Here is a 25,574-nt window from a genome sequence, read left to right on the forward strand (position 1 = left end):
TTTCAGATGCAAACATGTCTTTTCCCCTTCCTTTTGTAGTGCAAAACGGTCCTGTGACAGCACCTATGCCACCTCCACCTCCACCTCCACCACCACCTCCACCTCTTCCTGGTCCAGCTGCAGAGACAGCCCCAGCTCCTCCACTGCCTCCCCCACCGCCACCATCAGCACCCCCTCTGCCAGGAACAGCCTCTCCCACGGTGATTTTCAACTCAGGATTAGCAGGTAAAACAGTGAAACTGACATGCGTGCCCCACCAGTGCATTCTTCAAATTAATTACAAAAAAATCCAGCCATGCTGTTTAGAAGGAGCTCCATCAGAAAGTGACTTTTTTTTAATTAGTAAATTAAAAAAAAAAATCAAATTGAGAGCATTCCCTGAGGATGATAAAGCACAGAGAGACACCCCCGTACTGATCTCCGACATTCTATCCACCACTTGAAATAGTCGGAGTTTATAAAATTGCTAGTGTCTTTTATGAAGGATTCCCCGCTGCTGGGTCCTTTCTCATATTATAATTAGAGCAGGTCAAAACATTGTTTTCTTTTACAGAAAATGGTTTTTTTCAATAACACAAATTTTTCAAAAAATATTTGTTTTTGTCAAAATCTTGCAGATTTTCTTCAGAATTCAATCATGTGTGGTTTAAAATAAAAAAAACTAAATCAAATATATAATAGTGGTTGCCAAAACCCAAACATGTTTCAGGTTTGTTTTTTCAATGAAAACCTGAACATTTTTGAAGAAAGTTTGAACAAAAATGAAAACTTTTTTGGTTTTGTCGCAATTTTTTCTGGGAAAAGAAAGTCCTTGACCAGATCTGATTATATTATTTTTATGCCCTATTTGACTTATACCGAGTACCTCACCCAGCAAGTGAGTACTACTTGGTATCATCCCCCAAGAGATCATGAGAGCACACTATAATTGCAGAAAGAGAGAAGCTGAGGAGTTCTGATTAATATATTTTTAAAACTGATTAAGTATTTCCACCCTTTGATCTTTTGTTTCCTCTGAAGGAGGAAAACTCTGAGAAGCAGAGTCACCATGGAACTAGTGGGTAATGGTATGTTTAAAAAAGTAACACACGTATAGCTGAGATTACTGATTAGGCTTTCCCTGGCAGGTTTATAAAAATAGTATTCCGATTTCAAAGCATGTGCGCTATTGTAATATTCCTTTGGCACCACATCTTCTTGGGCTAATAATGTGTAAGGGGCTACAGTATGTGGTTTCCTTTCACCTTTCTCTTCCTGAAACTCGTCCAGTAGTCAAACTCAGTCCTGTGCTGATAGAAAGAGTGAGCTGAGCAGAAGAGAGGTTCTGATTTGGGGTTTTGGAATGGCATTATAATGTCAGCTTGCCTGCCTGTCCGACCTCCTCTCTGTCCTTTTCCTTTTTTAATCTGCAACCGTTGGCTTGATTTTGTCATTAGTCATAGACCTCCCTGTAAATCTGGTGCTCAGTCAGCCTGCTCCATTTCTGTGTATTGTCTTGCTACAATTAATATCGTTTCCTTTGAGTCAAGTGTGATTTGGAGGAATATTATATGCCTCATGCTGCAGTGGGGCCCATTAAAATCCACTCAGTTCCCTGAGCAAAGCTCATTAATGAGAAGAAAAGGCTATACCTAGGGTCCTCTGCAATTCTCAGGAATCTCATCACAGGGTTTACTTGAAATGCTTTTCTGATTTCTGGTGCCAGATTTAAATCCTGTAGCGAGTGCTGAGGGTGTTGAACTACAGAAAATTACAGAGCTAGTTGGTGGGTAGAAAATGACTGAGATAGGATTTACATACGGTATTTACATGTGAGTAAGTATATTGCACACCAGTGTGATGTAGGTGGACTCCCTAAGTCTGTGAACTAATTGGTTCTAGGAAGGAAAATAACCTGAACTAGATTTTGAAAGCTGCTTGAAATGGATACTGATGCTATCCTCACATATTGATTAATTCACAGCCAGCTGGGATTTACAGTTCGCTTAGTCTGTGTTGCCAAGTAAATGTCTCTGTGCATTGTATATGAATGGGCCATGAGGTTGATTTGTACCTCTTATTTAAAAAGAGAATTGTAGGAGCCTGCAGCACAGTTCTCCTATACTGCAGTTTACTATAATGTTCCTGAAGTATTTTTGGGCCATTGTAGTATAGAGGACTATTCTCTAGTATTTGTTCTTAAGGAAATCCACTGAGCCAAGGAAGATGAAGGTGTCAAATCTTGATAAAATGCCTACATAGAAGGGAACATTTCTCCTACTGCTTATTCATACGATGTCATGTGATCACATTAGCATGATGTATTGGGAATTTGTGAATTGATGAATTATACTATTCTAACCATCACTATTTTTTTTTCTCTTTGTTCTTTCTGCTTCCGGGTAAGATGGGCCAATCAAGCTTTTCTGTAGGTTCTTGCTAAGTATTTTAAGTATTTGCACTTTCCTTTCTGTCCCTTTTGTGCTGTGACCTCCTCCTTCTATTTGTTATTTTAATTTCAGACTTGCTTAATTTTTACATTGTTCCTAGAGTGTGAGCTGCTTGTTAATTACCTGCAAATGTCAATCAGGTGTGCAAACAACATATGGAAAAGAGAGTTTATTTTAACACCTTTTGGAGGTTAAAAAGTATGGACCTTCAGATAACTTCGTGCATGCTGTCAAACTGAATTGTTTCTCAGTACCAAGGCACTGATTTAGCAAAGCACTTAAGCAGTTGCTTAAGCACCATCCACTTCATTTGAGTCCTACTCACTGACTTCAGTGGTATTAAGCCCATGTGTAATGGGGTTTCCACTCACTGTTAGTGCTCCTCCTCTTGTCTAGATCTGGGAAAGAAGCTCTTTCAGAATCAATTGCATCTTTCTGCTCTGTCTGTGATAGTCTGCCAAGTCACCATATAGTCCACTTCTTCCAGGGTTATGAAGTCCAACAGGACCACTGTCCAAATGCCTTCTCTGGACGTTGTTCTGCCCCAGCTCGGGGCTCTGTTCCACTCTAGCAGTGACTGCAGGGGAGCCTGGGCCCACCCCCTACCCCAGGTTCCAGCCCAAGGACCCTATAACCAGCAATCCAGGTCTGCTCTGTCCCTATCCCTGTTGCTGTTTCCCTGGGCTCCTTCCTACCTAGCCTCTCTCTTGCCACTTGCCTGTTTCTGGGTTCATCACTGGCGACCACTCTACTCCCCATTGCCACTTCATCCCCTCCCAGCCTCGTGCTAGACTCCTTACATCAGGGCAGGATCTCAAGACTTACTCTCCCCCTGGACTTCTTCCGTGTCCCTGATGACCTCCCTCATGCCAGGGAGTGACTGCAGCCTCCTTCTGCTTTCAGCCTCTTAGCTTTATAGTGCTGTCCCAGCCTTCCCCAACTGGGCTTCACTCTTAGTTAACCCCGGCCCTCCCTCTCCCAGGTGAAGCCAGGTAACCTAACTGACCTCTCAGGCCTTTGTTATCAGGGCTGGTGTGGGGTGCACACCCCATCACACTATGCTTAAGTATTTTGCTTAATAGGATTGGAGTAAATCCCCTGCTTAAGTGCTGTGCTGAATCAGGGCTCTCAGCCTGTAAAGCCTCTCTTTGGGGTCTATTCCCCACTCAAGATCCTGTAACTGTTGAAGTCAGTGGCAGAAGTATCATTGACTTCAGTGTGTGTGGGATCAAGTCTCCAGATTGCATGCATAATTGCTGTTTAATTGATGGCACTTACTCATGTACCTCAAGGAAAGAGTAGGACCACTTTGGTGTTACCTTACACATTTAAGCATGGTTCTGTAACAAAGGCAGGGAATACTTTTGGTTTATTTAGTATAGTTTCTCTTAGAGCTGGGCAAGTAATTCACAGTAACCGTTTATTCATAAATGTAGTTTCTTCTTCTGGGTTTCTGGGTTTCTGACTTTGTCACTATTCCAGTTATTCATTATTCTAAATTCTTCGTCAAGTAATTCTTGGCCTAGAGATTGTGTAAGCAGTTCATTTCATTTGCTGGTCAAACTTGATTGACTAGTGTTTGATTTGTGTTCCTCCATCCTGATTGGATGACTATAACTCTGGCAATCACGTTTCCAGTGTGAATACTCAAATTTACAAATTCAAATTTTATTTTGTGAATGCTTAAAATTCAGTGTTTCTACAACTATTCCTGCCAGTAAGCTCCTTCCGTAGAGTGAACACAAAAGGGACACAGACACAGAAGAACTGAATTCTTCTAAAAATTTGAATCAGGGAAAATGAGAGAAATGAATGAGAGAAAAATGTTTTCATCATTTGCCCAGCTCTAAAGCACAAGAGGAGACTGAACCCTGAAAAAGATGGTCTCTGTCCTGGAAAACAATACATGGAAAAGTATTGAAGAGAGGCAAACTGATTCCTTTTTATCTCTCATGCTCAAATGTTATAGCTCAGGGTGTAACCTGAGCACGTGGGTGGCACTGGGAAGAAATCTGCTGCTCGTACAGCATTGCACAATTATCTAGATGCACTATTGTGTGCATCGGGGGATGTAGAGGGAAACTAGTACATCTGTCTTGGAAGAAGAGATGTATTCAAAACGAAGCTCCATATGTGAACAACCTTGAACTTTGGGAAAGTTTGCATCTGGATCAGAATTTTACACTTTGAGACTACCTGTACTTGGAATATTACGTATAGGACACTGCTGGAGATGGTCTGGACTTCTGTTGCTATATTATCTCAATTTGTTTCAATCGACCAGATGACAGTTCTACAGGTTAAATGGCTTTTTCCAACACTGGGGGAATAAGAAGCAGGGTTTCTCTCTTTCTGACTGTAGCCTGAAAAGAATTTAATCATTCACTCCACATTTGAAAATAACTTAATCACATTAATGAACAAATCTTAATGACCATCACAAACTTCTAGTAATTGGCTGGGCCTCTAAATCTCAGAAACAATGAAAAGCAACATCCCAAAAGTAGCCATCTACTTTAGATCATTTAGAAATACTGAGGTTCACTGGTGGTTTTTTTTTGGCAATTTGACACTTCTCTTATATGGCTTAATTAACCAAATTATTTGTACCATGGGACGTTTGGGGTTAAAAGGACCTGCAGTGAGTCACCTAGTCCATACCTCTATATTGTCTCTTATTAATGTTTAGAATGACTATCCTTAGATGCCTGTCTAACCTTAGATATCTCCAGCGATGGAAGCTCTCTTGGTAGCTTGTTCCACTGTCTAATTATTCTTAGGGTTATAAAGTTTTTCCTAGCAATTAACCTACATTTTCCCTGCTCCAACTTTAGCCTATTACTTCTTGTTCTGTGCTCATTGACCAATGAGGATTAATTGGTCCCATCTTCTATAGCATCCCTTCAAAGTTACTTTAAAAGATTTACTGGTGCTGCACAATCAGAAGGCAAAAGCATTTGTTACCTCGAGATGTAATTGTGCTAAAATTGGAGACTGGCTTTTATGTGCTTTAAAATACAGACAAACTCAGGCTTGTGTGAAACAGTAGAATCCCTTCCCAACAGGCAATGTTCCCTTGTAACAATATCTTTTTTGTAAAAGGGCTTCTCTTTCCCTTGTCACACACCACTGATTGAATCCTCTGCTAGACAGAGGACTCACTTCTAGCTGAATCCTCAGCTACAATCCCCTCTCTCAGTTTAATCAAAAGGATGTAGGTCTTCAGCTAGCACCTCTAGCTGTTGCTAAAAGCATTAGTCATAGTGCCGCTGCCTTGATGTCAGCTTGAACAACTTTATCTACAGCACTGATTATTAAAAGTTAGGTAGTAAGGACTGAGTAACATCACACACCAGCGGCCCAGGACTGCAAGGTGCTGAGAGTGCACAATCCGCATTAACATCAGTGGGACTTGAGGGTGTTCAGCACCTCACATGACCTGTCCTGATGTTACATCCAGAAATGGGATGTCCTCTGGCAGAACAGAACTAAAGTCACATACCATTTTATCCATTTTCTATACTGGTTAAAAATTATTTTGGTTTCTAAACCAGGCCAGAACAATATTAAGAACACAGTATATTAGAGTAACACATTTGCTTTTGTGAAATATTCTTAATCTCAAGCTTTCACTAAAGGTATGTGAATGCTGGGTATAAAACAGCTGAATAGCTGGATAAAATCTCTCCCTGCTGTTTGTCTATCACGGCACCATAATTTTTTCAGGCTTTTAAAAGTGTTTACTTTGCCCTTACCAGTTCTTCCTCCAGTGCTGAAATGCCATCTGCAAAAAACTGTGTCTGGGTTGCTCCAGATGTTTCCCAATTCTTCCGGCATTTGTAATTTCATTCTCTTTGATGTCTTTAGCTGTGAAAATCAAGAAGCCAATCAAGACAAAGTTCCGCATGCCTGTCTTTAACTGGGTAGCTCTCAAACCCAATCAAATTAATGGGACGGTCTTCAATGAAATTGATGATGAAAGGATCCTGGAGGTATGAATACTGCATATTGTGTTTTGCTTCCCAGTACTACGTGCAGTGTAAGTGAATGTACAGTTTTGCAAAGACAGATCATCGTAAGAATTATTTCTGAAAGTTATTGTTTGTGTTGTTAAATAAGAATAGTTTCAGCTGCTTGAGATCCTCAGTAAAAAGGCATGAAATGGCTTTCGGTTTACCCCAGCTGAAAATCTGGGCCAGACTGACTATAAAAGTGCATGTCTTTGTTTGAAACAAATTAATCAAGATGGTTGATGGCATTTTCCCAGTATAAACATGCTGATGCCATTTATGGGATGCAGGCTCCTGCAGATTGCTGAGTGCTGTTGAAGGAGAGTTGGAGCATCAATGTAGTAGGGTTGAGCACTAAGCTTTTGAATAGTATACACGAGGCTACAGCTGGTAGAAGGATGAGTAAAAAGCTGAAAAATCTTTTGACCTTAATTTCACAAACACTATTATAATGTTATATTTTGGACCATTACTGCAGACTATTGTCTGCAAGGGCGGATGTGCATATATCAACACAGTGTGGCATATACCTACATATCAGTCAAAGTCTTTCTATGGAATTCTGAGAAAACTTTGGACAAGTGCAATTTAAAAAAAATATTTTTGTGGGGGGATTTCTTTCTTTTTAGGATTTAAATGTGGATGAATTTGAAGAAATATTCAAGACAAAAGCTCAAGGTCCAGCCATTGATCTTACTTCAAGCAAACAAAAGATAACTCAAAAAGGGTCAAACAAAGTCACATTATTGGAAGCAAACAGGGCCAAAAATCTTGCCATCACTTTAAGAAAAGCTGGAAAGACTGCAGATGAGATATGCAAAGCTATTCAGGTGTAAGTGCAAAACTTGTCGATGGAGCAATCATATCTAAGATTTACTCTGCTTTTTGGTAATTGGCATACATAGAAAATCTGGTTTTGAATTGGCAGATAATACAAAGGTTTTTGCAGCTGCGAAAGATCCAAGAATAAGGATGAACCATTCTGAGTCCCCCACAAATCATTGATTGCATTCCCCCTAGATCAGTTAACTTGCAATTTTGTGTCATGATATCACTCTGCAAGTCAGTGCAAATTATCTTGGAATTTAAAAAAAAAACCTAATTAATAGTTCTTAAAAGAATGCCATCAACATAATTCACATTTGACTCCTATTATGCTGCATTTCCTATAATAACTGTAAATTAAAAGCAATCCTGAGACAAGTATGGTAAATATTAAGAATAGGTGAAAGGTTTAGTTTTTGCCATAATGTCTGAATTTAATTCACATGCACTGAATGCAATTTAGATGGTATTGTTTATGTAATGATTAGATACAATGCCAAATGCAAAAATGATACAAGTGAGTACTACCAATCTTAACGAAGGAACGTAGTTTCATGTCCTGCTTCTTAAGAGTCATCAGGCACTTTATGGATATGTCTACACAGCAATTAAACACTCGCAGCTGGTCCAGGTCTTGGGCTACAGGACTGTAAAACTGCTGATAGATGTTCAGGCTCGGGCTGGAGCCTGAACTCTGGGACCCTGCAGGGAGGGGGAGTCCCAGACCCCGGGCTCCAGCCCAAGCCCAGTCATCTAGCCCCACAAACAGAGCCCCACAAGCTCGCATCAGCTGATCCGGACCAGGCGCAGCTGTGCCCCGGGTCTTTTATTCCAGTGTAGATGTACCCTAAGATACATTCCAGTTCACTTTCTTTAGTCTTTGGAACATATTGGAGATGATTACTTGCCTGTCAAAGCCAACATTTTGTTAGGCTAGAGTACTCATTTATTACTGCACTTTTCCCAAGTTAGACTTGAAAGCGTTAGCATTTGCGGCTATGATGAGCATCTAATGTTTCTCTGCATGAGGACACCTCAGACAGAGGTTTGGATGTTCAGACAAACGTTGGTTCACTCTTCTAATCTGGCCAAATACTAACATACTCTCAATTTGATGCTGCAGATCTAACTTTGTAGGTTACAAGATCCTTCTCCTTTTACATAAAACTAGTATCTTCTCTTCCCTGTTTTCATACTCCAGTATCTTATAGTTGGAGATCACCAGGTCTTCCCCCATTCTGCATTCAGTAGGTCAGCTCCTTGCTTTGTCCGGCACTGCTATGTTCTGCTTGGTCAGCCTTTTCCTTATTCACACAAGTCTTGGTCTTGAAAGTCTTTGTGTGCTGCACAGCAGAGTGGCAAGAGTGTTTGCTTTCCATGCATGTGAGAGTGGAGGCTTAAGAGTGAGCAACAATAAGATTGTGAGTCCTCTTCACCCACTGGTTTACTTGTAAGTGCTCAAAGTAAACATAAAACATATGGCTAAAAAATGGCCATATCTGAGGTAATGTGAAATTAAGTGTGGTCCTCATCATGTTAAAGATGTTAGCCACACGTCCCCCTTTAGGACTTACTGAGTAACATAGCAACCAGGCAGCAGCATTCACATCAATACAGCTTCAGTTACCCTGCTTATCGCTTTGAACATGTGCTTATACATTTAGCACTCTGCACATGCATTACGCAGGATTGAGCCCTCCCAGCCGTGCTCACCCAGAACAGTAAAAATGGAGGCCCACGGCTTCACTGTAAGCAATGCACCACCTAGTCAGCATCAGAGGCCACCAGTGTGTCAGGGGTGTCAGGAAACTCCTGAGGTTTATTTTTTATTGTCCCAGGCTTGTGTATGGCACAGGCCTCCAGGAGTCATGTGCTCTGCCTGTTTGAATAGGGATCATGGGGAAGGCAGGTTGCTGCCCTTTGGTTGGCTTTGCCAAAGCAGACAGGCCTGTCATATTTGGTGGGTCCTTCTTATAACACCAAGCTTTCTGTGTTGTTACGATATAGATTTGACCTGAAGACGTTGCCAGTAGATTTTGTCGAATGTTTGATGCGATTCTTGCCCACTGAGAACGAAGTGAAAGTGTTACGGCTCTATGAGCGGGAGAGGAAACCTCTCGAGAATCTGACTGATGAAGATCGGTTCATGATGCAGTTCAGTAAGATTGAGAGGCTGATGCAGAAGATGACCATCATGGCCTTCATAGGCAACTTCGCAGAAAGCATCCAAATGCTGACGCCGGTGAGTGAGCCACAAGCGATAGAGCAATGTTAAAAAATAAATTAGCGTTGAATTAATTCTAAGATGTGCAGACATTAGGGCTTCACAAGTGGAACTCATTCCAACACTCTGCATCACTTTTTAAGATACTTAGACAGACCAAACCTTCTTTCTGTTTTACTTTGCCATCTAGGTATAGCTGATCAGAAAATTTTCCTTGGAAAATACTTTCAAAGAGAAAAGAGGAAAAAAATCTCAATCAAAATGTTCACAAAAAAATGTTTCATGTTTTTCAATCAGTTCTATATCTATCATAGGTTTAGGAATTTGACTATAGTAACCACAGTTGAGTTTAGGCCAGTGATTCTCAAACTTTTGTACTGGTGACCCCTTTCACATAGCAAGCCTCTGAGTGCGACCCCACCTTATACATTAAAAACACTTATTAATATATTTAACACCACTATAAATGCTGGATGCAAAGCGAGGTCTGGGGTGGGGGCTGACAGCTCACAACCCCCCATGTAGTAACCTCGTGACCCCCTGAGGGGTCCCAACCCCCAGTTTGAGAACCCCTGGTTTAGGCCTTGCTCATGGGCTCTAAACAGTACATCTACAATGATTTTCAGGAGTCTCGCTCTGTGAAGCCAAGTACCATGGAGTTGTGCGGTGTCATAAACCCTATGCAGATTCAGCAGAGATATGTTAAAGATAGATGGAAGATTTGAATATCATGATGAATCATTGCAGCTCTTGAGAGGAAAGGAGAAAGAAATAAAACCAAATCTAGCCAAACAATGTTCTAGCTATGACTATCATTTAATATTGTTATTGCAGTGGTGCCCAGTGTCCTCAGATAGGGCCAGTGCCCCCCCTCCCAAATTGATGACATCAAAGCTTTTTAAGTAACCCACTAGAAATGATTCATAGCATTTCCATTCATAGCACAGAAGAGATTGACTATAGCATTTAATAGGTTACATTGCTAATTTTTAAAGATTGTCATCTAAGATATGCCTGCAAAATTTGTGCATTTGTGTCTGCAAACTCCACATCTCTGTATGCAATACAGGCTCAGATTTTACAGACACAGCTTAGATGACAGTCTGTGTCCCAAAATGTTCACAATGCTTCTTTTTATTTTACACTTTTAAGTATTTAAAAGTGGTTTTAATATAGAAATCATATTGTTTGAATCATTAGCTGAAACGGAAGACAAATTAATGATGTTCATGCTATCTATACTGGTGACTCCCTGAGGCCTGTTCCACATAATTTGATACATCTTTCATTGTCATGAAGAGCATGGCACTGTAGAACCATGCTTGCATTTTATTTTACTCTACATTAAGCCTGCAGAGCATGTGAACAACTTGAAATCCATACACAGAGGGGAAGGAGAATATTCATGTCAAGATCCCCATCGTGCAGATCCAAGAGTAGAATTTGAGTGCTGACTTTTACCTTGCATTTAAGGTTTTACATGTGTTAACGACACCTCTTCTCGTTATTTGCTTTTAGCAACTCCATGCAGTAATAGCAGCATCTGTCTCAATAAAGTCATCCCAAAAGCTCAAGAAAATACTGGAGGTAAGTACAATTTTATTTATACACGTGTACTTTAATGAGATAATCAATGCTATTCCTCCATGCATACTGGAATATACCTACCTTCTTATGTTAAAAACTCACCGTTCAAAGTATATGTATTGACTGTTACCTCTTTCTCTCACTCTGGCAGATAATCTTGGCTCTTGGTAACTATATGAACAGCAGTAAAAGAGGAGCAGTTTATGGGTTTAAACTACAGAGTTTAGATCTGGTGAGTAGAAGAACGACATCTTGGCTGGGAGCTAACTTTGGTGGGGAGGGTGCCTGCTACTCAGTTCTTCACCTCCACCCGGTTCATAAAAAAATGTTAATGACAGCCTTGCAATGGACCGTACATGCCATTCAGTTCAGAGAGAAGATGGGGGAGCTAATCTCTTTTATTGGACCAACTTCTGTTGGTGAGAGAGACAAGTAATTAATTAACTAATTGGAGGACCTGTGCTTAGATGGTTTCTGGCGTGGTGGAAGAAGGGTGGTGATGGGATAGATAAGTGAAATAAAAATAGAAGGGGTTCAGGTGCTGTAGTGCCATAATGGAGATAGAGGTTTAAATGTCTTCAGTCATATGTGACATGAGATTGGCTGCTAATCCATCACAACTCCAGCTCAGAGTTTGGGACAATTATCAGTCACTGCCTAAGACAACAGACAATATAGCAGGTCAGGTTGGATGTGCATTAGCAGAGCTGTATGGGGAAAGCTCTCACAGCATCAGCCTGCACTCTGCACTACCCCTCTCTCATCTTTCACGAGAACTAATGTGTGGCAAGTCCCACCCAGCTTTTAAAACAACGGGAGGGAAGACAGCTCAGAGTGAACAGGTGGGCAATAGCCAATGAGTAGATGCATAGTGGATGCCAACTCTATTTTAAAATATGACTATATGGTATAGTAAGAACAATTTGATTTGGGAACCTACTTAGCTGAGGGCTTTCTCCCATGTTAGTCTCAAAAGACATGCCTCTAATTTCTACTTTCTCAGCATTCCTTAATTATTTTTCTTTGTGCTTCCCCATTTAATAAAGTATCAGTTCAGTCAACAGATAATTTATAGCCTGGCCTTTACCACACCTTAATCCAACAGTTTCCTTGCCTTTTGCTTGCAGCTGTTAGACACAAAGTCAACGGACAGAAAACAAACGCTGTTGCACTATATATCCAATGTTGTGAAAGAGAAGTATCACCAAGTATCCCTCTTTTACAATGAACTTCATTATGTGGAGAAAGCTGCTGCAGGTACTGTGACCAGTGTTGCCCTTGTTAGTATGTGAACCAGGTTCTGATATATTTTAATCCTCCTATCCCCATGAGCTGTTCAAGAGAAAGATCGGAAGTTTAATTTGTAGGGCAGCTAGGCCTGTGATGAAGCCACTTTTTGGGGGATGACATCAAATTTAGGGTTCCAGATAAAGGTTGGATAAATATGAATGTGGAGGATACATTCATGTCACAGAACTATTATATTTGACGTTTTTATACTTTATTCTTATTTATATTGTGATAACACCTAGAGGTGCCCCAGTCATGGACCAAGACGCCATTGTGCTAGGCACCATATGAACAAAAAAATAGGCCTTACCCCACAGAGCTTACAATCTTAATACTTTAAAACGAGTCATCTAAGAAACAACAGCAGCTACTCACTTAGCAAAAATAACAGGAGTACTTGTGGCACCTTAGAGACTAACAAATTTATTAGAGCATAAGCTTTCGTGGGCTACAACCCACTTCTTCGGATGCATATAGAGTGAACCATATATTGAGGAGATATATATACACACACATACAGAGAGCATGAACAGGTGGGAGTTGTCTTACCAACTCTGAGAGGCCAATTAAGTAAGAGAAAAAAACTTTTGAAGTGATAATCAAGATGGCTCAGTACAGACAGTTTGATAAGAAGCAAGTGTGAAAATACTTACAAGGGGAGATAGATTCAATGTTTGTAATGGCTCAGCCATTCCCAATCCCTATTTAGCCCTGAGTTGATTGTGTCTAGTTTGCATATCAATTCCAGCTCAGCAGTCTCTCTTTGGAGTCTGTTTTTGAAGTTTTTCTGTTTTAAGATAGCCACCCGCAGGTCTGCCAAAGAATGGCCAGACAGGTTAAAGTGTTCTCCCACTGGTTTTTGAGTATTATGATTCCTGATGTCAGATTTGTGTCCATTAATTCTTTTGCGTAGAGACTGTCCGGTTTGGCCAATGTACATGGCAGAGGGGCATTGCTGGCACATGATGGCATATATCACATTGGTAGATGTGCAGGTGAACGAGCCACCGATGGTATGGCTGATGTGATTAGGCCCTATGATGGTGTCACTTGAATAGATATGTGGACAGAGTTGGCATCGGGCTTTGTTACAAGGATAGGTTCCTGGGTCAGTGTTTTTGTTCAGTGATGTGTGGTTGCTGGTGAGTATTTGCTTTAGGTTGGGGGGTTGTCTGTAAGCGAGGACAGGTCTGTCTCCCAAGATCTGTGAGAGTAAAGGATCATCTTTCAGGATAGGTTGTAGATCTCTGATGATGCGCTGGAGAGGTTTTAGTTGGGGGCTGAAGGTGACAGCTAGTGGTGTTCTGTTATTTTCTTTGTTGGCCCTGTCTTGTAGGAGGTGACTTCTGGGTACTCGTCTGGCTCTGTCAATCTGTTTTTTCACTTCAGCAGGTGGGTATTGTAGTTTTAAGAATGCTTGATAGAGATCTTGTAGGTGCTTGTCTCTATCTGAGGGATTGGAGCAAATGCGGTTATATCTTAGAGCTTGGCTGTAGACAATGGATCGTGTGGTGTGTCCTGGATGGAAGATTGGCGGATGTGCATATATCATATATCATATATATGCACATCCGCCCTATCCTTGTACATGCACATTGGCCAAACCGGACAGTCTCTACGCAAAAGAATTAATGGACACAAATCTGACATCAGGAATCATAATACTCAAAAACCAGTGGGAGAACACTTTAACCTGTCTGGCCATTCTTTGGCAGACCTGCGGGTGGCTATCTTAAAACAGAAAAACTTCAAAAACAGACTCCAAAGAGAGACTGCTGAGCTGGAATTGATATGCAAACTAGACACAATCAACTCAGGGCTAAATAGGGATTGGGAATGGCTGAGCCATTACAAACATTGAATCTATCTCCCCTTGTAAGTATTTTCACACTTGCTTCTTATCAAACTGTCTGTACTGAGCCATCTTGATTATCACTTCAAAAGTTTTTTTTCTCTTACTTAATTGGCCTCTCAGAGTTGGTAAGACAACTCCCACCTGTTCATGCTCTCTGTATGTGTGTGTATATATATCTCCTCAATATATGGTTCACTCTATATGCATCCGAAGAAGTGGGTTGTAGCCCACAAAAGCTTATGCTCTAATAAATTTGTTAGTCTCTAAGGTGCCACAAGTACTCCTGTTATTTTTGCGGATACAGACTAACACGGCTGCTACTCTGAAACCTGTCACTTAGCAAAGCATCAATTGTTTGGATTAGAATTTGCACTGTTAAAACAATACAGAGTTAAAAGACTACAGATCAACATTAATATTACAAGCACATGTGCTCGTTAGCTTTCCACAATGGCGTCTGATGTCTGAGTCCCTGAGGTCTGCCCTCATAGGAGGATACCAAGGAATCAGTCAATGGAGCTAGCTATCAAGGACTCAATAATGCCATTGGATGTCAGTTGTAAAGGATTTGATCTGACTATACTTGCAGATGTATGAAAGCAAAGGAAAAGCATGAGACCAGCACCAGATCTGTACACAAGGCTCTTTGTATGATAACTTTTAAAGCAACCGCTGTGCAAATTAGACTTTCCCAGTTCATGGCTCTAAGACTACTTGTGCATTCAAGATACTTTTGATATAGATGCCACACTTAATTGTTAAATATTCCTAAGGTCTTTTGTTGTGGGCAATAGTTCACGTGCATCCTCTTCTTTCATTTGAATAGGGATTATGGAAGTGGCATCCCCACACTGCATCACAGAGTGGGCGACTAGTGTCATATATTCTACAAATATTCACATTTTCCCCATGCTTGTAAACCTTTTCTCTTCTCTTTCTATGAATATGCAAATGACCAAGTTTTACTGGTCCACACGGTCACAGAAAGTGAGTTTCAGAGCTGTGAGAGTGAGTATTCACAGACGCCAAACTTTGCACTCTCCCCAGAAGTGCTGGTGTGACATCCAGCCAGTAAACAGATGCAATGTAACCTATCAGTGTGAATACTGAATACTTGCAGAGAATTTTTCAAGATCAGTATAAGAGTTTAAGAAAATGTGAACAACAAATACATTTCAGGACACTGATTGTGATCTGCTTGTGGATATTACATAAGTAGAAAAAGAGCCTATGTTTGTTGAAGAAGCTGTTCAGCATCAATTACACAACTGTAATCCCAAATGAACAGTTTAAATTACCGTCCCCTTTGCAATAATGTCCAAGTGTTGGGTTTTGTTTTTTTAAAAGAACATACACCCGTATTACTGGTCAACATGAGGTTGTCTTAGTTAAACACTATTAATACGCACACAAGTGCAATGTGAATTTTGGAGATTGTCATCATTTTAGGGGTTAAACACATTCTTAAGTAAGTAAACTGATTTTCTCAATTTCTTGTGCTTGCAGCTGGATTCTGATATTTAAACTACAACGCGTTAGCCTTTAGTAGATTTTAGGAATCCATTTTAAACACAGGGAGGAGAAAACTAAGTGCTATGTTCTGTGCATTAGTGGGTGCTCTGTATATGCTGCATGCTTGTATGAATGAAACTAACCCCTGTACAAGAATGACTTAACAGTCATTTTCGGTGCTACCATGGAAATGCACCAAACATTTATGAATTTTTATCCCAAGCTAAAACAAGTCAAAATACTGATGAGCAATTTCTAATTATACAGGGTAATCTGTGGCTTAATATTTACCAAGTTACCAACTCTGAGATCCTGTGCCTGGATTTATGAAACACTTCTCATTAAGGAGTTAAGAATTGGATTTAAGCCTATAGTAGAGTGTTTGTGTCACTCTCTCTACAAAAACACTTCAGCATTTTTGTTTATTTCTTAGTGTCCCTTGAAAATGTCCTGTTGGATGTCAAGGAGCTCCAGCGAGGCCTGGACCTGACAAAGCGAGAATACACCATGCACGACCACAATACAATGCTGAAGGAATTTATTCATAACAATGAAGGAAAACTAAAGAAACTGCAGGATGATGCAAAAATAGCCCAGGTATTCTTTTTAATCCCAGTCCCTGCCAAGGTGATGTAGAGACCAAGCAAGAAGAATCTGGAAATGCAGGAATTCCTGACGGTTCAAGAGGATATAACCTTCAGCAAACTGTGGCATGGCTGAGGAGATTCAGGGTTACTTGAGTTCCTCTGCCGTCTTTACCAGTGCTCACTGAAGTGATGACATAATATTGAGGTTATCACATACTTTCCTCTCTGTAGTCATCTAGCCAAGCTATGCATATTTGCACCCTGAAGTCCATCCTCCTAGCCTCCTACTCAATCTTGTCACTCTTCTCTAAACACTTTGGTAACGTTTTGCTATTTCTCCTCTGACAAACCTTTCCAACCACCATGAGTTAAACTTTCAGAAGTGCAGCCTCCTTTTTGCAGGCACATTTGACTCTGAAATTTTCTGCCTACAAATGAATTACAGCTGCAAAGCTGAGCACTTTTGCCCAACTTAATGTGTGTGCGCACACAGCATGTAGTGCGAGGTGCAAAGATCTCTCACATTTACACCCACAGTTCATTTTGTGGATACACAAATGCAGATGCAAATCTTGCAGGTACAGATTTCACACACAAAAAGGGAGGCTGAGAATACATCCCTTTACGACATTCTGTAAATGGACAATAGCTCATTTTTAAGATGCGAAGTTGAGTGAAAAATGTGCTTTTTACAGGATGCCTTTGATGATGCTGTGAAATATTTTGGGGAGAATCCCAAGACAACCCCCCCATCCGTCTTTTTCCCAGTCTTTGTCCGATTTGTGAAAGCCTACAAGGTAAGCAGACATTCATTTTGCTTCTTATTCCACTTCTGAATATGGCAGCGCTGCTAAATGTGGTCCGTAGCTTTCTACAATCCAGCTCACAGCTCCCTTCAATTCAAAGGTGTAACCTCCTGAGACTACAGACCCCAGAATGACCTGTGAAAGAGCACTGCACAGCCTTGCTATGGGACGTAAAGTAAACCAGCAAAGGGCAGGGCAAGTAATTGTCTCAGGATATTACAGAAACCAGGACAAACCACCATAGCAATAAGATTGACCAGCCCTAGGCTCGCTGGTCAGTCTTTGTGTGGGAATCTAGCTCCACCGCCTTAACATTAGTGTGAATCATGCAGCTGAATATCTATGCAGTGCCCTGAAAGTGCCCCCTCTGGTCTTCAGTGGAAACAGTTATAGTCACAAACTCATTTTTGCAGTAAGAGATGATTCTCTTGTTAATAAATAAATAAATAAATCTCAAGAGTCCCTTCATTTGTCGTTGTTTGCAGCTCTAATGTGGTTTCTTGGTCTTTATGCTAAACAGCAAGCAGAAGAGGAGAATGAGTTGAGAAAGAAGCAGGAACAGGCACTCATGGAAAAACTTCTGGAGCAAGAAGCATTGATGGAGCAACAGGACCAAAAGGTATGAAACAGAGGACTTTGGGACAATATTACTTGAATATTTTGTCTCTAAAGGTAAGGAACAACCCTTTCTGCCCTCTAGTGATGTTTGAGAGGACATACAGGTAAAACCCCTCCTGGTGCCATTTCATAATTCTCAGCTCAAGATAAGAATTTCATAATTCTAACACTCTTTATATGTGGTGAATTTTGGTTTTACAAAAAGGGTTTAAAAATAGGCAGTGGTTTTTATCTTTACCAGCCAATCTTATAACAGGAAAAACTCCAGTAGAAGAGCATAATTCTGAATGTACCCAGTGTGCACATCTCGGCAGGCCCGACGAGAGAAATTTGGGGCTCTGGCACACCATGTTCACTGAGTTCCCACCCTCACCCATCCCACTTTATTTACTCAGATGTTACGGACGGTTTAGGAACACCCCTCCAAGCTCCTGGCCCTGATACAATTGTGCCTCTTTTCCTGTCTTCTCATCAGCCCTTCATTTCAGTAACAGGCTCTGAGAAATTAGGTTGGAATAAAGCATCTACTCCATGCCCCTACCAACAGCAGCTTTGTGCCTTAGCTTTATAATGCATTTTCCTAGGGCTTTGTCTATATTCTGTACACAGCATTTTTGTTAACTCTTATATTTACAAACTAATATGTAATATGCCTACAGAGAAACTATCCCTATAATATCCTGGTGGTAGGCCCCCCCCAAGGGATGCCCTGTCAGAGAAATTACCCCTATAATATAGTAGCAGGCCCAGCCTAAGGATGCCATTTTATAGAAACCTTTTTCCCAGCATGCCTTTCTGGGACTGGCCCCTTAAATTTAGCAAATGGAAACAGCTATAGCCCTAAAGTGGCCATTTTGTAACTGGTTGCTTCTGTTTGCATTTCTTTCCCTTCCAGCTCTCCAGTACCCTTATCTCCAGTCATGTTTTCCCTTTCTGATGCTGGAGGAAATGGCACAGTCTCTCAATCCTCTAATGCTTTACAGGATCAAATAAATGGTAGAAGAGGTAGAGAATGAAATTAAGCAAGGGGAATGGACAGATTTGGCTGCTAAAAAAAACACTCACCAGTTTTGACTTCCTTTGTGGGTTTAGACAAGTCACCTAACCTCTCTGCCTTGGTTTTCCTATCTATAAAATTGGAATGAGACCCAATATTAATATTTGAAATTGAATAAGATGGTATTTGGTGTCTTGCACATTCGAGAAAAGGAAAAGAGGAATGCAGCAATGCCCTGTTGGGGGCTACTCCTTACTGATCTTTACTCCCATTTCCTTTCAGTCTCCTTCCCATAAAACAAAGAGACAGCAGCAAGAGCTAATTGCAGAGCTACGCCGACGACAAGTCAAGGATAACAGACATGTGTATGAGGGGAAAGATGGTGCAATTGAAGACATTATAACAGGTAAAGGAGCTTTGTTCACAAGCCTCAGTGGCTGGTTCACAGACATCAAATTTTGCCTGTATATAAATATCACCTGAACTATTGTAGAGCTCTACAAACCTCTTAACAGGTATGGTTCAAATATAGTTTAGAAAGTTGTTTCCAGCGCTGTGACTGAAGTATACAAATCCTTGCCAGTGGTGTGTAACAAACCAGACCCCCTAACCAACTTTAATGTGCCCACTTTCTGCACATTTTCCATATACAGAGGTATCAGTCAGATACCCTTTCCTTATTTCACAAGTTTTTCTTTCAGCATGTTGTCATGACAAACTTAGTCCTTATGCTAAGCAATAGAAAGTTCAGTACCCTGGCAGACAGTACTGCAGTCTCTGCATGCCATACAAACCTTTCCTTGCAAATGTTTCCACAAACAGAATGACTGATGTTTAACATTATTTAAGAGCTTGCAGTTTCATTAAAAAGTACTAACAGTAATTACCCCATGTTAATACACAGCTCAGGACAAATCATTTGGTCATACCTGAATGATTTATAACCCTGACTTGTCATGGTTTTACTGCTTTCCAATTAGGGTAGACTAGTACTTTGCACTTGCCACAAATTAGAATTGAATACAATAGTGGCTGGGTGTAATTTATAATAATAGCCAGAGGTGATCAGGACACTGAGCAAAAGATTCCTGTTATAGCAAAGTTGCTTTTTAACATCTGTTTTTGTTTAGTGTCCTTTCAATTTACATAGATGTTCTGGTAGTTTATTTTTATTTTGATGCATATTCTGCATCCCTGTAGGGGAAGGGGCAAAATGATTTTCATAGAATCTCAGGGTTGGAAGGGACCTCAGGAGGTCATCTAGTCCAACCCCCTGCTTAAAGCAGGACCAATCCTCAGACAGATTTTTGCCCCAGATCCCTAAGTGGCCCCCTCAAGGATTGAATTTACAATCCTGGGTTTAGCAGGCCAATGCTCAAACCACTGAGCTATCCCTCCCCCCCAGTGGTCATCCATTTCACTCATACCAACGCTTAAGAAAAAAAAATCTTTGGGCTAGATTTCCTTGACCATATTTTGCATTACTATCTTTTTCACAAGGTTTTCCCGAGGGAGAAAGAAACAATGTTGCCACTTAGGGCACAAAAGGAAGCTGAAGGCATTTCTGTCCTAGTTGAGTGCTGGGTTGGAACTTCTTCACTACAGCTTTCAAGACAGTGTACACCAACATTACGTTTTAGGCCTTTATTGAAAGGACACAGTCAATGTAATAGCTAGTCATTTTCAATAATGAGTTAAAAGCTGTCACACATTCTACACCGCCCCAAGGTCCCACTGCCAGTGTTTGTAATTTTACAAATCACATTTTCCCATTCAAAAATAAAGTTTTAAACCTACTCAAAGGGAGAAACTGACCATGTGAGAGACTGTGAAGATAACCATATGCAAAGGGATATCAAAGTGCTTATAGCAAAAGTGGATAAACAATTATCAGACATGTTATTTTTAAATTGATGGTGTCACTTTAGACCCAGAGAAAAGCTTTAGTTGACCCAAATCTATGAACCTTAATGATCTGTAGCCACCACCAATGATGGCACACTCCCCTCTGGATTAGATTTTTATCACCAGTGAAAACTGTGAAATTTAAAGTGGTTATTTGGAGCCTATTTGGAATTTTTGTCCCCAAAGAAACCCAGCTTAGTGTATCCTATTGTGATTAAATAACTGATCAGAACATGTAAAACCATCCCAGGATGTCCTTAACAAAGCACTAACAATGTACTAATGCAACAGATCTTTGCTTCTTACTGTGTTGTTTGTCATGTTTGGCTGTTATTTTCCATGCAGTGTTGAAGACAGTGCCCTTTACCGCTCGAACTGCCAAGCGTGGCTCTCGGTTTTTCTGCGAACCTGTTCTCACTGAGGAATTCCATTACTAAACTATTACTCTTTCACACCTGATGCTCTTAAAAGGTTGCTGTAGGTTTTTGACATTTCTCCATTTGTATGGATCTCAGACAGGGCCACGTGAATGTTAAATGGATAGGAATGTCTGGTGTCTACTTGGAGTTGTATTTTGTCATCACATCATTGCACGTTCTTGTATTTCAGTTGTCTTTTACTATATCCCATCAACCTTGTGCATGACACTTTTGGCTATCCTCACATTTCAAAGCCACCACTGAGCTACATGACAAATGTCATAGAACAGCAAGTGATGGAAGTCACAGAATGCTACGTATAGAAAAGCAGCTTTGTTGCAAATCAGATTCTAGAGTTTACAGGAGGGTTAGTGGGTCAAATGCAATTATAAATGTGACAGTTCACCTGGTTTTTCTATGGCATCTCTTCTGGGTTCTAGAAATCCCCTTCTATGTGAAGTGGCTTATGTAGTATGCATGCAGTAAACTAGACTGCTCTGTTGGGAAGCAGAATTGCACTGTGCATGAGCTGAGCTGGACTTTCATGGGCTTTGCTTCCTGGCTTGCAATAGTTACTTGTGATTATATACATGATCTGGGGAGCACTCACTAATTTTTTTCAGCCATTTTAACCAGCACTTGCATGTTTGTCTGCATGTATAAGGAATAAAATGTACAAAATCCTTTCTCATTCTGTCACATCCACATTTAATTTATTTTTCAGTTCCATGCCAACTTAAACATGATTGGAAATGCCTATTGAACAAAGAGAAACAGATCACAGAGGGTGGCTACATGGATTGGCTATCAGTAAAGCTGAAAAAAAAATCCAGAATGATTCCCACTCTGATGAGGGGGAAACTGGGGACACACTCTGTAGTGTCATGGCCATTGTGAACACTGGTTGCAGACTTGGACTTCTGGGTCTAGTCATGGCAAAGCTGTATTAAATGAAGTCTTAGAATTCATTGGAGCATTTTATGCCTGTTTGGTCAGTGCCAACTTCAGAGGATTGGATGAAGAGACCATCTAAGTATGGGTACGGGGGAAGGAAATGGAGAAACTTAATTTTGTTAAAATTCTATAGCAATCACAGCTATTACTGATCTAGTATCTATTACTGATAAATATTGGCATGTAACTGGATATATTTACATCTTGTGGTGTAAACTGTATAAAGGGTGTGTTTAACACAGCATGTATCTGCTAACACTGTTGTCTTTGTTATTGGTTCTTAATCAAAGACAACAGCGTTTCATTTCTTACTTTTGCAATGTATTTTTATGAGAGCTTCTTAATAAGATTGCAAACTATAATCAGCTCAATAGTTATTTTCTCTTTCAAGTTAATTGCTGTATTGTCTTCCTGGAGCCAATCTTCAAAGCAGCTTGGAATTTTGTTAGCGAGAGACTAGGATGGCCATCTTGTCCTTTCCTTCCTCTTTCTAACCTCCTCTTGTAGCCTTGGCCTCCTTCCCTCTTCTTGCAGCCTTGGCCTCCTTCCCTCTTCTTGCTCTCTTGGCTAACATGCCTGGGATTTTTGAACACTAAGTTGAGTTGCTCTTCTTTTTCCATCCCATTTTTTATTTAACCATCATTTTGTGTTTTTTTTTTCTGTTTAGCCCTAAAGAAGAATAATATCACTAAATTTCCAAATGTTCACTCGAGGGTAAGGATTTCTTCTAGCACACCGGTGGTGGAGGATACACAGAGCTGGCAAGCATCACTTTTTACTTAGCTTCCTCCTCTCTCTATATGCCAGACAAATTGCTGATAAATATGACTAAATGTAATACTGGTGAGAGTCTAAAGACATAAGGTACACTAAAGATTTAAGAATGTCAGTGTCCCTTAAACATTTATTTTCACACTTGTGTTATATGGCATGGTAGAGCATGGGCTAGGAGGCACTAAATTGCTGCTCCTATAGGAGGCTCGTGTACAGTAACTGACTTCCATGTGCATCTTGACTCCTGATTCTGGGTTTCTTTCTCTCCTCCCTACTGAGGATCTGCAAGCTTTGGGGGTAACTAAAGCTCTAGAGATACAGTAATGGCTTCAGCAAACAGCTTTCAAGGCTTTTTGGTTTTAGAAGTTCCCTTGAGTTGGGACACTATAGCTTTCTTGATAGGTATAGTGGGCTCCCACCCCTCTCCCCTTATTGCCAGTTGGGGAGGGTGAAAGCCCTGTTCCCTCTCCCTGGTTGAACTGTTAGCAAAAGAGAGGGCTATACATCCAGCATTCTGATTGACCAACAGGGGACAGATGGAAAAAATGCCAGACGTTTTTCATATAAAATGAAGTGGCTTTTACCAAACTATAAAAGATTGAATCATAGGACTGGAAGGGACCTTGAGAGGTCATCTAGTCCAGGCCCCTGCACTCATGACAGGACCAAAAGATTGATGTATTAGAACCATGAGTGCTTACTGTGACTGGTGCCCTCTTTCCCCGGCCCCTTTTTCCATTTTGGCTCAAAAATTTGGCCCCTCCAAGTTTGCCCAAAATAGTTAGCAGTGTCCTATGCCCCATCACGCCCCAGAGCTGTTCCCCAGCCTGTTCTGCTGCTGCCAGGACTGTACCACGCAGTGCTTCTGGAGCATGTGCAGTATCCCTAAGAGATAGACAAGAAGCTGCAGAAATCCATGTGCAGGCAGGAGCAGCTGAGCATCACCCATTGGCTGCCCCTGCTGATGGTACACATGGCTGGGGGATCCAGGAGCTGCCTTTAAACAAAACACTAACCCAGCCATGACTTCGAAAAGCCATGTAAGCGAAGATATGCAAAGGGCCCCAGCCTCACTGAAATTTCTTCCCTGGCAGAAGAAACTTTCCCCCGTATTAGGATATCAAGGGACATACTGAGTGTGCTCAGTAGAGCCCCAGTCGTCATTCCCAAGAGGCCTACTTTCATAAATGGCAATCAAGACAGATAGATTATGACCCAAATTTATCCCTGATGTAATTTCTGACTTCACTGGGAATGGGTGGAGATTTAGCTGCTCATGCAAGCATGAAGTCATCATTGTGTGGCTGCAGCCAAGTGGGAAAATATTTTTGGATCCTCGTCAGACTAGTAGCAATGGAACAGAATAGAACCTTTACATTTTTACCATATAGTAATTGTCTAGTATCCACTTTTTCCATGCTCCCCTCCCCCCAAAGATAGACGTATAGAAGGCATAAAATCATTCTTGCTTTGGAAAGAACAATTTAAAACATTATCCTACTTTGAGTTTTTATTCAGCTTCCAGCCCCTTTCAGAAAAAAATTTACTGATCAAATTGCAATGATTGTAGTGATTACATCTAAAAAAAAAAAGTCTACTTCGGCTCTATTGATTCCAATTGATATTGCCTTTCACAATGACTTTATTAAAAATAAAGTTATAATCTCCAGCCAATCAGAAGAAAAACTTAAAACTTGACAGCATGAATCTATTTAGACAAGAATACCACCAGTATTACCTTTTTTGGTGTTTATTAATAAGGACAAATCATATTTGTTTAATTCTCAATGGGTTTAAAGGCCCTTTACTCTTTCTACACAAGCTGCTTTGATTGGCTGCCAGAAGGACTTTTTCTTTTCTAAACAAAGGACATTTAATTTACCTGTTTCTGATATCCTATTTCCTTTTTGCAGATCTTAGAAACCAGCCATACAGACGAGCCGATGCGGTAAGGAGAAGCGTTAGGCGACGCTTTGATGATCAGAACTTGCGCTCTGTAAATGGTGCTGAAATAACCATGTGAGCTGGAGATTTGCATGTGAAAAGTAGAGCGTGTGCTTGAATGATACCTTGTCCATGTGAACTATATGTGCTACCATTTAATTATAGCCTTGAATACAGTAAAATTACCTTCTAAAGAGCTCAAAAAGACATAGAAAATGCATAGGAACGTAAAAGTGATGGGCTCTCTACTCAACCATAGCTAACAAGTGCCTAAAATTGAAGTACCTGCTCAAATTAATCAAAGCAATAGGACTTGATTTGATTGGGTATCTTTTTACACCAACACATTATTCAGTATTTTTAACCAAAATGTAAAATACATGATTTTTTTTTGTTTTGTTACATGAAATTTAGTGATTGGTCTTCAGTGGCCCTTCTTGATTTCCTGACAGGTTGTAAATAAGTAATACTTGGATGCAATCTGCTGTGGACTTAAGCTTTTCAATGCATTCCTGTCCTGTCTGCTAAGGAATTAACCTTGAGCTTCAACTGCACTTATTAGCTTTTTATATATATAAGGGCTTACCATGTGCAAGGGGGAAGTAATTACAAAATCAACTGTACCTTTCAGCCATACACAAACCCCGGACTAATACAAATAAGACGTGTTAAAGACATAATTCAGTGAACACAAGGTTTATATCAAATGAACATGAACTATTCTTCATGTTCAGATTCTGCTTTTTATATGCCAGTGTGCAATGTGGGAGGGTATGAATGCATTGCAAAGATCTATGAAACAAGAATGTTGTATAAGACTCATTTACTATGTTCTTCA

The 25,574-nt window shown here is 40.5% G+C and overlaps 1 protein-coding gene across 3 annotated transcripts in view; it reads left to right on the top strand.

Moving 5' to 3' along the window:
- FMNL2 (formin like 2) overlaps positions 1 to 24,815 on the top strand; it is a 272,362-nt gene extending 247,547 nt beyond the window's left edge. The window contains exons 15-27 of one of the 3 annotated variants that reach the window (XM_065413185.1): positions 40 to 225; positions 6,297 to 6,421; positions 7,069 to 7,271; positions 9,272 to 9,506; positions 11,007 to 11,075; positions 11,227 to 11,307; positions 12,203 to 12,332; positions 16,166 to 16,329; positions 17,015 to 17,116; positions 17,646 to 17,744; positions 19,023 to 19,146; positions 22,686 to 22,732; positions 24,706 to 24,744. In XM_065413185.1, the coding sequence (XP_065269257.1) occupies positions 40 to 225; positions 6,297 to 6,421; positions 7,069 to 7,271; positions 9,272 to 9,506; positions 11,007 to 11,075; positions 11,227 to 11,307; positions 12,203 to 12,332; positions 16,166 to 16,329; positions 17,015 to 17,116; positions 17,646 to 17,744; positions 19,023 to 19,146; positions 22,686 to 22,732; positions 24,706 to 24,744 (1,604 nt within the window). Of the gene's footprint in view, positions 1 to 39; positions 226 to 6,296; positions 6,422 to 7,068; positions 7,272 to 9,271; positions 9,507 to 11,006; positions 11,076 to 11,226; positions 11,308 to 12,202; positions 12,333 to 16,165; positions 16,330 to 17,014; positions 17,117 to 17,645; positions 17,745 to 19,022; positions 19,147 to 20,990; positions 21,083 to 22,685; positions 22,733 to 24,705 lie in introns of those variants that run through there. The other 2 variants (XM_065413183.1, XM_065413184.1) reach the window with 2 other exon arrangements.
- The last annotated feature ends 759 nt before the right edge of the window (positions 24,816 to 25,574 follow it).

The sequence above is a fragment of the Emys orbicularis genome, chromosome 11 (genome assembly GCF_028017835.1).
Source record: "Emys orbicularis isolate rEmyOrb1 chromosome 11, rEmyOrb1.hap1, whole genome shotgun sequence".
Classification (NCBI taxonomy): Eukaryota; Metazoa; Chordata; order Testudines; family Emydidae; genus Emys; species Emys orbicularis.